Genomic DNA, 12,721 nt, shown 5'->3' with positions numbered 1-12,721 from the left:
TCTGATCTGTCATTCAGAGGGTCTCCCTATCCACTGGCTGCTTTGCCTGAGTCCTGCCTCCAACATTCTAAACATTTTGCTTTTCCTCCCCCCCCCCATAGCCAGTCAGAACACAGAGGTTATTTGCATATGCAGCCTCATTGGCCTCTGCCTCGGAACACAGAGGTCGTTTGCATATGCGACTTGATTGGCTTTTGCCTCTAACATTCTAAACAGTTTGCTCTTCTGAGGTAAAATGTGTCCAATCTCCAGGTGAGGGCTGGAGATCACTCAGAATCACAACTGCTTTCCAGACGGCAGAGATCAGTTCCCCTGGAGAAAATGGTGGGCTCTGTATCCTTATATGCTGCTGAGGTGGCCACCGTATGACAGCCAATGTGACGTAGCAGTCAGGGCTTCAGAGCACAGGAGAGGCTGCAGGTGTGTGTGGGGGGTGGAAAGCTGAAAAGTGAGGGGGAAATAAAGGTAGGTTGATGATTGGCTGGGAAGGAGATAGGGTTGCCAACTCCAGGTGGGAAATTCCTGGAGATGTGAGGGATGGAGCCTGCAGAGGGTGAGGTTTCAGGAGGCATGGGACCTCGGACAGGTACAAAACCATAGACTCCACTCTCCAAACCAACTATTCCCTTGGGAACCATTGTTGCCAATCTCCAGGTGAGGACTGGAGATCACTCAAAATTACAACTGTTCTTTAGGTAGCAGAAATCAGTTCCTCTGGAGAAAATAGTGGACTCAGTGTCATTATACCCTGCTGAGGTCGCCACAGCAAATTGACACTGAGTGTCCAAGGCCGGGGCACCTGCCTTGGTCCAAGGTCTCTTTCTAGAGACCGTTGTATTTATTTCCACAATGGGCCTTTTTCCTAGTTTTTAATATGCTCAGAGCCAGGTACATTTTTTCTCACAACAAGCCCTATATGGTTGGTTAGTCTGAGATAATGACTGGCCCTGAGCGCCTTATAAATTTCATGGCAAAGTGGGGGTATGAACCCCAGGCTCCCCAGTATGAATGTGGTATTCCAACACTAGCCCTCATTCGTATTCCACACTAGTGTGTTTCATATAATGTGTGTTTGTAGTAACATGAGAGTCTGGTGCATTCTCTTTCAAATCAAGGCTTGTCATTAGGATTCTTGCAGAGTAATATGTATCATGTTCAATACAGTGTAGGTCAGTATAATGATGTGGGTTAATATGCTTCATCGTCCGTGCCACTGTTGTTAACAGATTCTGCTCTCTAAATACATGAACACTTTTTCGAATAGTACAAATATAGCTCATGTCACCCTATTGTGCCCATTCAGGTGTTCATGCTATTTTTTTTCCTGAGCGGCTTTGTCCCTGCCCTTGCAGTACAGTCAGTTTCAGTGCTGTTCCCCTTCCGCCCCCCCCTTTTTTGCGAGAAGGATGCTGCTTTGCATATTCAGACAGAACAAAGAACGTAGAGTCTGCCCCTCTCTCCCGAATCCTGATTTCTCTTACACTCATACACGTATTAGGAATCATGCAATGGTTACTTAATGATAGAACGAGATAGGGTGAAATGAAAGGAGCACCAATAAACCATAATGCTGCCCACTCACCCAGTTTGGGGGACCCTCTTGGATCCCTTCACCATCTAGAATCATATGTCAAGCTTGGCCACTTCCCGCTCTTGCACTGGTTCTGATCCCAATACCAGACCCTGGGGAGTGAGCACATGCACCATTTTGACGGAAGCAGACTTTTGTTTTAAAGGGGGACTAGCCAAATTAAAAGAAGCTGCGGTGGCTCAAGTGGTTAAGATGCTGAACTGCAGGCTGTGGAAGGTCAGTAGTTCAGCAGTTTAAGACCCGAGTTGCCGCATGACGGAGTGAGCTCCCGTCTCTAGTTCCAGCTCCTGCCAACCTAGCAGTTCGAAAGCAAGAAATTGCAAGTAGATAAATAGGGACCACTTTGGTGGGAAGGTAACAGCGTTCCATGCGCCTTGGTGTTTAGTCATGCCGGCCACATGACCACGGAAATGTCTTCGGACAGCGCTGGCTCTTCGGCTTTGAAACGGAGATGAGCACCGCAACCCTAGAGTCGGACTCGACTGGCTTTCGAGCAAGGGAACCTTTACCTTTATTTATTTATTTATTTATTTATTCAACTTATTATACCGCCCTAACCCCTAGGGGTCTCTGGGCGGTTTACAGGGGTGTTCTATGAACTGTTATTACCCTATCTAAGGCCACATACTGTAGGGGTGGGGATTTCCTACCAGCACCCTGTGGTAGGTCCGCTGAGGCTCCGCCGCGCTCGCAATGCACATCATTGTGCGCCGTCACCGGTCTCCACCACAGTTGTCTGCCGCCAGGGATCGTTCTTCCGATGTTTCTCCGCACCACGCCGTCCCAGGCTCCGCCGCCATTGATGTTCTCGCCGCTCGCTACTGCGACCACCACACACCTCGCTACGGAGGCGGGTGCCCCCCACCCTAGCCAAATTAAGATCAATGGCTATAGGCCATCACAGCTAAATGAAGCCTCCATACTTAAAGGCAGTGTACCTGGGGCAGCAGCAAGGTAAAGCTATTACTTTTGTAGCTTGCCTGTGGGCACACCATGGACCAATGGTTGGCAACTGAAAACCAGAATGCCCAGAGTAGAAGGGCATTTGGCCTGGTACAGCAGGGCTTCTTTTATGTTCTTACTGACAGAAATGACTAAAATGCAGTACACAGATGAACCTCAGTCAGTGCAGATGAATCTAAAATAGCAAGGGGCACAGCAAAAGCACCTGTACAGTCTGGAGCTATATTATCCCTTTAAAAGTCAAATGGTTTGGTGACTATTATGACTAGGTGCAAAACACACTCCAGATGGAATATAGACTCTGGGAACAGTAGTCATGTGAATTATGCAGCTTCCAAGTGAACTTAGCTGATCCACAATAGGAGACGGGTCCTCTCGGGGACTGAATGGGGGCGGAAGAGTAAAGAGACACGGTAGAGGAAGGAGAGATTTTCATAAGGTTGCTTGTGTAAATGCTTTCTGATTGTGATTTTTTAAAAAGCTTCTTGAAATAACTTCAGATCAATTTCTCCTCAAAATACCTTCTCTGAGACTGAATGTCTGGGAAGGATTGGATCTATGTTTTGTTGTTTTAATTGAGTACATTTTACCTCCTAGGATTTCTGTTGACATACGTGTCCTGAATGGTTGTTTTGCTCTGTCTTAAATGTGGCCGAAACCATCTTCGAACAGACATAGGGATAAAATTTCAGAGCTCCTGATGAAGTGGGAACAGACCAGAAGAAACGGAAAGAGAACAAATCAACCCCAGAAGAAAGGTGGGGGCGGGGGAGCACAGAGATTTCTCCCAGAAACTCCTAAAACATCACCTGGAAGTTATTTCAGACTCCTTTGATGCTCCACTCTCCCCAGGCATTTCCCCTAATATTATTTATTACTATTATTTATGAACACATCCCTGCATTTGCTCATGCAGGGCTGGCAACTCTACTATACCTGTATGGGGGTACAGAAATGCACTCCTCTCACAACAGCAGCAAATGGTGTGCTCCTGTGCCGCTTGCTGCTGCCACTGCCCTTCCACTCCCCACTTCTCCCCCTTTGTCACTGCCCCTGTGCGAAACTGCCATAGCACAATAGTGATTTCCCCAGACTGCCCCCTCACTTTCCTTACTGATCCACACTACAGCAGTACTTCATGGCTTGGCCGGGAAAGGGCTGGGAAGGCGGATGGCACGCAACAGCAAGCTGCCCTGGGTGCTTCTGAAAGCAGACCCCAGTTCTGCCCCCCCCCCCGTCATGGCGGTGGAGGGAAGGGTCCATACAAAACTCCTCCTCAGCCACTCTGTGGATCCTACAAATGGGACTTCTGTTCTGAAGGTCAGGCTTCAGGACCATTAGGATGTTAGCGTGCTGACCAAGGGTAGCTGTACTAAAGGGATCATCCAAAGAGGCTTGTCTCTTGAAAGCTGCAACAGTAGCAAATGCAGCATGCTGTGCTTTATCATAACTGCCAAGTTCCACTCTGAATGTAGAATCCTGTCAACCAGCTAATGGGACCCAGGGAGCACATCTGCCCCTGCATTTGGTTAGCTGATGACCTTCCTAAAGGGCCTGCTTCTATCCAAGAAAATGTTCATACAGTGCAGGGGCAGAGGTCATTTTGCCCCAAAGAAGTGACACCCACTTAAGAGATGTGTGTGTATATCATTTGGTTTCTCATCCCTTGGCATCTTGTAGCTAAATGTGTGAACTGAAAAGCTGTGTTTTTAATGACTGATTTGATTTTTTAAAATACATTTGTTTGGAGATAGATCAAGATGGGGAGCCGTGTTTGTCTGTAGCAGTAGAAGAGCAAGAGTCCAGTAGCACCTTAAAGATTTAACAAAATTTGTGGTAGGGTATGAGCTTTCGTGAATCACTGCTCACATGACTCAGAAAAGCTCATACCATGCCACATTATTTTTAGTCTTTAAGGTGCTACTGGACTCTTAATCATTTGCTTGGCAAGTCATCACTGGGTACTGCTTTTGCCAAGTAATTAACATAACTATTTCCACACAAGATTGTGTTGCATTCATGCACCTCCTGGGTCTTCCCTGCTCTTTCTTAAACCTGCTTTGCTGCAAAGTTTTGGGAAAGATCACAGTTAAGCCAGGATGGCTGCTATGTGGTGGGAAAGTTTGGATTTTCTGCCCACATGGCAGCCATTTTCCCTGACCCCATCCCTGTGGTGGCCATTTCTTCCCTCGACTAATGGCAATTGAATATTGCCATAACAATATGTGTAACTGGTTCTCTGAATTCCCACATTTCATTTTTAAAAAGTCTGTATCCCCTCTCATGGAAGAGATATAAGAGGGAAGATGTATCTCAACAAGGGAAGGGCTAGAGACTTACTTTTTTAAAAATTAAAGTTGGGAATTCAGATAACCTGTAGATGTTTTTAATAATGATGTTCAATTGCTGATTTTCCTTTTAAAATTGAAACAAGTCCCAGTGCCCTGGGGAAAGGGGGTAGCCAATACTAGGGAAGTGCAGGGAAGCTACAGGGAAGCCTGCCATGTGGAAGCCCCATTACCACTGCACTGTATCAGCAGATCCAGCAGCAATAAGGAAACCACACAAGCCTGTCCATGTGCGAGAACCACCCATGAAACTACCAGCTCAGCCACTGGGCTGGAGCCTGTAAGAGGCAAACGTTGGGAACTTGTTGCTGAGCTTTTCTATTTTGGGTCGTATCCCCCCTCCATCCTTTGAGAATCGAAGCAGCTCCTCTGTATGCCAGTCTGTGCCAAGACAGAGTGTCTGGCCATTTCTACCACAATGGCCAGAGTGATGCGGACATGCAGCAAGCAGCATGGAGAAGGAAAGTGTGACCCCCCATCCCCGCCCACCTCCACCCTGGTTGCTGCTGTTTCCCCAGCAGGGGTGCTGTTTTGTTCTCCCATGTGGAAGCAGTCACAGTGGACTTTATTATTGTCTACCTAAGTTGTTGTGAGTGCTTGAGGTCCCTACGTCTCCAAGCCAACTATTTGTTGTATTTCCCCCAATAAACTTTGTTTTAGATTTCACTCTACCAGGATTTTCAGTATGCCTTCCAAGCTTGTAGAGGAGCGTTGCCAATTTGTCGACAGATCCCTTAATAGCTGTGTGGGAACCACTGGCGTAGGGTTGCCAACCTCCAGGTGGCACCTGGATATCTCCTGCTATTACAATTGATCTCCAGATGACCAAAATCAGTTCCCCTGGAGAAAATGGCAGCTTTGGAGGGTGGACTCTATGGTACTGTACCCCACTGTGGCCCCTATCCTCCCCAGGCTGCACCCCCCCCAAAGAAACTCCAGGTACTTCCACACTCAGAGCTGGCAACCCTATGCCCAGATTGGGAGGTATTCCTTTAAACCAGGGACGGGACCTAAGCCAGCAGCTCCTTTAGCACAGAAGTGAAAAGCAGCAGAAGGGAGATTTCTTCCATACTAAACCAGGCTAAAATCATGTGGTTCTTGGGTCAAACTGGACTTTGACACAAATCTGACATATATGTCTCCCCCTGACTACACATGATAACCAGTCTTGTCCTCTGCTCAACAGTGGCCCGTTCTCCAGCTAGGGTGACCAGATGCGAAGAGGATATATATACAGGCAAACTAAACAAGTCACTTTTACAAGTTTCTTTATGAAATAAAATGTAGCCCCCTCCCATGGGGGGGAAGATAGTGCAAGAATGAATCTGTACATGCTTCTGGATTCACGTGACCGGTCTTTGGCCAACTACTGTTGGACACTGCATCGCTTTCCTTCAGACGGCTTAGTGCTCACTTCTCTGCAGTAGTTTCATACAAGAGTAAGTTGGGGTTTGCCTTCCAACTTCACAGTACCAGGAATCCCCAAATTATGGGGTCCAGTCAGTTATGGCTTCTATCTATCTCACTATTATAAGGCAAATCTTTTTTCCTGTATCTAATCAAGGATTAAATGAGTATTTCTGCCCATAATTTTGAAGTGCAGCTGCTTAAATGCAACCTGCCCATACAAATTTTGGAGCTCAGTGTTCCAATCTTTCTTGTAGCACCCTTGCCTCCTCTGCAGTCATCTGCATGGGTGGCACAGTATCCAGTAATACTGATTTTTATGAGTGTCTGCTACATCTGAAATTCATCTTTAGACACTTCTGCGTGGCGTATCTTTCGGTGTTTAGGCTTACAAATGTTGGTCTTTTGTCAGGAGAAAAATAAACAGGCATCAAGTTAACATCTGACAAGACTGATTACAAACTTTTACAAAATACAGTTATCTGCACTTTTACCATAAATAAACATTAAAAACATTGAGAAATTTTTCATTGGCCAGAAACTATGGCAAAGTGTTGGTAGAGAGTAAAAGTAATCCGAAGTTAATTTAGGCACATTTCCCCCAACCCCCCCCCCCCCCCCCACCACCCAGCCCATCATAATTGCAGAAGTCTCTGTTGTTAGTCGTGCTTCGGGGTCCATATTTGATGTTCTGGCTCGTCATCGATAGTTTTGACTTCAGCCGAGGATGGTGAAAGGTGCCAGGCAGAGGTGTTCTGTTCTTCAGGATTTCCGTGAATAGCGGAACTGGTGGAGTCAGAGGAGGGGAGTGGCTCACCTTGGCAAAGTGCATGAACAGCAGCAATGTTGATCGGCTGTTTTGAGCAAACACCAAGCAGGGAATGGGGATTGCTCACTTGCTCATTCTTTCTGCCTGGCTGAAACGGAAAGCAAACACCATTCCTAAGGGGAGGCACAGCCCAAGAACTGAGGAAGGTTAAGAAAGGAAAGGGAAGGAAGTTCAGACTCCAGTCTCGTGCTTTCTCTTCTGGGTGTTCAAAAGGATGTGCAGGCTTGAGGACTCGTTTTCAAAAATAAAGAGAGCATGAGAGAGAGAGAGAGACACGCACACACAAACAACAAAATACGGTCCATGTCATCCTCTACACTTGAGCCCATTCAGTCTTGGCAAAAGAAACAAGGAAATAAAGGGTAGGTGCTATCCCTCTGAAAGCCAGTAGGGGGAGCTAGTGCTTAGTTTTGCAGGGCTTGGTGCATAAAGTGCTTTCTCAGAAGGTCTTCAGGCACAGGATACAAGCGGCTTCCGGTTATTTTCGAAATGGTGCCAGCCTGCTGATGTTCTGCCAGAAGTTTGAAGGCTTGCGCTTGGGCTCTGCCAACATGAAGACTTGCTGCTGGGGGAGGTTTGTAGGCAAGGTAGGGTGCTTCTGGCGCATCAGGAAGTCGTAATACGTCCTGGTGACCACTGTTAAAACAATGAAGTGAGCACATGTGACACTGATAAGGCATTTCCCCCACACTGGTCGGTGCAACTGATGCTCCACAGAACTGCTACTATCATACCTCTTAAAATCCAAGCCCATAAAGACACCACCACCCCCCTTTCACTATTTCAGACTATGTTGGTCAATCTGGAATAAAATTTATTAACAGAGGAAGACTTCAGTTTCCGCATACTGCTTTTAACAATGGGCACTGGATTGCCTTGGCAGTGATGAAGTAATCTTGTGTCTTCAGGATGCCTTGATCTGCTGGGAAAACTACCAATCCAATGGAGTAGAGTTCATTAATAGGATGGATTGGGGTGAGTCATATCATAAAATGGATAGTTTCAGGTGGGTAGCCATACCGGTTTGCAGTAGAATAGCAAAATTCAAGTCCAGCATCACCTTAGAGATCAACAAGATTTCCAGGGTAGAAACTTTATTGTGTGTGTGTGTGTGTGTGTGTGTGTTTGCATGCTTGGAAGTCATGGTGACTTCTGGTGACCCCTACAGGGGGCATGGACATTTTCCAGAGAGGTGGCTCGATAGTCTACCTCTGCATCCTGGCCCTGGCATTCCTTGGAGGTCTCCCTTCGAAGTAGTTGACAGAGTTGGCCCTGCTTAGCTTCCCAGATCTGACGAGATCAGGCCTGCCTGGGCTATCCAGGGCAGAGACTTTTCAGAGTCAAAGCTCTGTTTGTCAGCTACAAGGAACAAAGGGGGCGTTTGACCCTTAAAAGCGTCTACCCTGGGGAAGCTTTTTTTAATCATTGTTATTGTTGTTATTTTGATTTATAAATCGCCCCATCCCAGCTTGTGCCGGGCTCTGGGTGACCTACAGCAGAGGCACAAAGCTATAAAATGAATGTACAAAACATTACAAATTCAAATATATCAAATAGAATGACAATTTGAAGAAAACCAGATTAAAAGAAGTCCCAGATGGTGTCTTTAAAAATTACATCCCAGTTCTGGACTGCCTGGCCACCTTCTGGGCAGGGGGGAGAGGAAACCTAAGATCAATATTCAAATCACAGATGTTTTGGAGGACAAATTTTCCTACCTCCCAATATCATTGATTCTAGGGCAAATAAGCCATGTGAAAAAGGTCTGTATATGCTTTGCTATTCACAGCTGATAAAACAAAAAAAGGAAACAATGTGCTCTAGATCATTTGTTATCATCTGTTATCACCAGATCTGATTTGTTATAACCTGTTATAATCTCATTTGTTATCATCTGATCATTTGTTATCATCTGTTGCTGCCATTTATTGTTTGATTGTTTGATGGTTTTATGTTGTAAGCTGCCCTGAGCCCACTTGTGGAGTAGGGCGGGGTATAAAATAAACAAATCATCTCCAGCACCAGAAATATCACAGACCAGCACTGTGGTTTCCGAGGCCTGGAGCATCTGTTTCAGAATGCAGTTTCTGTTCTTACATTTCCACCAGGCCAAAACGTTTCTGTTCACCATGCTTTTAATTAAGGGCTCGATTTTTAAATACTGTTTTAGTCTGGAAACTATTATTTTAAGTTCTCAGTGGCCTGTTTTTATGTTGGGCTGGGTTTTTAAATGCTGGACTTAATACCTTTTAATGTTTTGTTCATTATTTTTATTTTGTAAACTGCCTCAGGAAGGTTCCTGGAGAGGGGGCCTAAACATTTCCTAAATACAATAAATAGTTCAGTTCAAACTGTGTGTTGTCTGCCTGCTCCAAATGTATGGTAGAAGGGCCTGTGTGTACACTCCCTCCCAGGCCTGGGATGCTACTTTCTGAACGCTGCCCATCATGGGGAGGGAGTGTACACACAGACACTGCTTCCTTACGTAATTCCTGTGCTTACGAGCTGGGGATCACAGGGATGGGGTTGGGGGGGGGGGTGCTCGTGTCCACTCTTCCTCCCCATGTGTTCAGCAAATGCATGGAGGGGATGTGTGTACAGGGCTAACTGAGGAGCCTAATGGCACTTGTATTGGGGACCTGGCTACAATAGTGCACAACCAGTGGCTGTGCTCTGATCACCTGGGTTAGGTCTGGAGCTCACTTCGCCTGCAGCTGCAGAAGCCCACTTGTGCCTTTGCAGCAAGCTACACTAATCTGACTGTGTGTCAGACCCCTGCGCAATCAGTTCCCAACAACTTTCATGCAAAGAAGTAAAGTTTATTGAGACGTTGAAGTATGCAGTTTATCTTTAGACATCTTGTGTTAGAACTGATAGTAAATGCACGAAGTCAGCAGATATACCCCATTCAGGAGTGTCCCCCGATCACTTGGAGCCAATCAAGGAATAGGTAAAAACTTGCCAAAGCTAACAGGTCAAGTTTCCCAAGAGAAAGCTACTGCTAAACACCAAGGCCAATACGCTCATATTACAGAGATAAGGAAAGGCAGAAGGCACAGTGAACAGAAACCTAAAATTCCAGAGACACCTCCCCCCCCCCCACTCCATGGCAGCTAGAAGGCCTAGCTGACCCTGTGGCCTGCAGAACCTGGTTATTCTAAATATTCTTATTTTTCCATGCTGTTGTACTATGACTGCAGTGGTCAGGGAGTATGCAAAGGAAGAAAACTATCTTGGTTTACCTTTTGGTTTTCCAGTCTGGTTTTGTTTGCTGGCATTAAGCATAGCTTGTTTCTTCTGAACTTCAGTGATGGAAAAACCTTGAGGATGAAAGAGAATTCATTAACCAACTCTTAGCTACACTTTTTCCTCGTATGGGGGTGGGGGGAATCAAGCGGAAAATCCCAATTACTCCAGCATCTTGAGTCTATGAATATTTTCTCAGAATTAAGTGCATGGAACTGGCTTTCAAATAAGCATGCAGAGGATTGCAGCCCAAGGTAAATGGTGGTTTTGAGATCTTAGCTAGCAAGGGGGGGGGGGGAGAGATATAGCCATGGATCCACCTGAGAATTTTCACCCAAGGAAGGAGGGGTGATTTTTGACACATACACACCCATGGCAGACTTCTGACTCCTCATGCTGTTCCTGAGGGTCCCTGTACCCCACAAGTAACACTTTGGGGGGCATTCTGGACTACAGTGAGAGGGGGAAAGATGGAAGTCACAAACATGGGAATGCCTTCTGCCCAAGGAAACCTACTGGTGAATTCAAGCAATAAACTGCAAGACAAAACCCATAATTATTCTGGCTCCAATTTACCTGAAGCCAAGAACCTGCACTACACAAGCAGCCAAATCCACAATCACTCAATGGATCTATGCAGCAGCAGCAGCTGCCTTGTATTATGTCTACATCATAGGCCTCTTTGAGCAGCGTACTGTTTTTTAAAAAGATGTTTCGTCATTGCCAGAGCCACCAAGATGCTGTACAGATGATGAAATCTCTGCTCTGGGTTTACATTCTACACTGGACAAGATCAGTGGAGTGACAGGATTAAAGCTTTGGCTGGATTAGGAATTGGGAGGGGAAAAGACAGGTGGCAATAGGACAAAGGGAGGTAGACTAGACCTGTACAGAAGTGCTTAGAGACCTGGGCTGAAAAGAAGGAGAAGGAAGTATCTTGACTAATAGGATGCGGGATGGAATGCTGATCCAGGTGCTAGGGCAGCATGATGGAAGTCACAACATGCTCCCAGATAAGGGTTAGCACATACCCCAGCACAGCTGGCAGCATCAGGTCCAATGTTCCCTCTAAGCTGTGGAGTCTTGTGAGCAAAAATTCTACTTTGTGAGCTTCTGGCATTAAAAGTTGTGAGCGAGCAGTTTGGCCACTGCATAAATTAGTTTGCTCTGGAGCCATCCTCCCTGAGCTGAGACAAAAATGTGTGAGCCGGAGGCTAAAAATCTGTGAGCTAGCTCACACTAACTCAGCTTAGAGGGAACACTGAATTCAGGTCTGTGCATTAATAAGGCTAGGAAGACTGCACAGAACATACAATCCAGCAGCGAATACACAATACCCCATACAATGTTTTATTTGCTACATCAATAATGAAATGGGAGCATTTTGCAAATTTATATGGGACTAGCAGTAAAGCCCGTTGTGAAAGCAATACAACGAGATCTAGAAAGAGGCTCTGGGGCAGTGCTCTGGCTTTGAGCAAACAGTGTCAATTTGCTGTGGTGACCTCAGCAGGGTATAATGACAGAGTCCACTGTTTTCTCCAGAGGAACTGATCTCTGCTACCTGAAGAGCAGTTGTAATTGTGAGTAATCTGTAGCCCTCACCTGGAGATTGGCAACAATTGTTACCCAGGACAAAATGGCTGGTTTGGAGGGTGGAGTCTATGGCATTCTACCTGTCTGAGGTCCCACCCCTCTGCAAACCCCACCCTCTCCAGGCTCCACCCCTCAAATCCCCAGGAATTTGTCAGCATGTAGTTGGCAACCCCATCTCCTTCCCAGCTAGCCACCAACCTACCATTATCTGCCCCTTTGACTTCAGCTGACTTCTGCCCTCCCTTCTGCAGAGCAGTTGTAATACTGAGTGCTCTCCAGCCCTCACCTGGAGATTGGCAACAATGGTTCCCTATGTGAGACTGACTGGTTTGGAGGGTGGAGTCTATGGCAGTGTACCTGTCTGAGGTCCCACCCCTCCTCAAACCTCACCCTCTTCAGGCTCCATCCCTCAAACCTCCAGGAATTTCCCATCTGGAGTTGGCAACCCTATCAGGATTGGCCCCAATGTGTTTTCTCCCAAAGGCCAAAGTAGGTGACAGGACCAAGCTTAGTTGCCTACCAACAGGCACTGAGGGGAATGTAGGGTTGCCAGCTCTAAGGAGGGAAATACCTGGAGGTTTGGGGGGTGGATTCTGTAGAGGGCCGGGCGACGGAGGCATCGGCCTTCTGTCGCCCGCCTTGCCCCCCCAATCTCGGCCCGGGCACCCGCGGCTCCCACCAGCGGCCGCCCGACTCCAGACTCCCCCGCGGCCACTCCAGCCAGGCGACGGAGGCATCGGC

At 46.7% G+C, this 12,721-nt stretch overlaps 1 protein-coding gene across 1 annotated transcript in view; it reads right to left on the bottom strand.

Moving 5' to 3' along the window:
• Positions 1-6,977: 6,977 nt before the first annotated feature.
• LOC107124056 (rho guanine nucleotide exchange factor 4-like) overlaps positions 6,978-12,721 on the bottom strand; it is a 100,893-nt gene continuing 95,149 nt past the window's right edge. The window contains exons 10-11 of the mRNA XM_015427445.1: positions 10,381-10,458; positions 6,978-7,774 (exon numbers count right to left, since the gene is read on the bottom strand). Coding sequence (XP_015282931.1) covers positions 7,617-7,774; positions 10,381-10,458 — 236 coding nt within the window. The 3' untranslated portion in view covers positions 6,978-7,616. The remainder of the gene's footprint in view (positions 7,775-10,380; positions 10,459-12,721) is intronic.

This window comes from Gekko japonicus, unplaced genomic scaffold (assembly GCF_001447785.1).
Source record: "Gekko japonicus isolate JY-2015 unplaced genomic scaffold, Gekko_japonicus_V1.1 scaffold346, whole genome shotgun sequence".
In the NCBI taxonomy this organism is placed as follows: Eukaryota; Metazoa; Chordata; class Lepidosauria; order Squamata; family Gekkonidae; genus Gekko; species Gekko japonicus.
The sequence above is the reverse complement of the archived record's forward strand: the minus strand, read 5'-3'. Positions and strand labels throughout refer to the sequence as shown.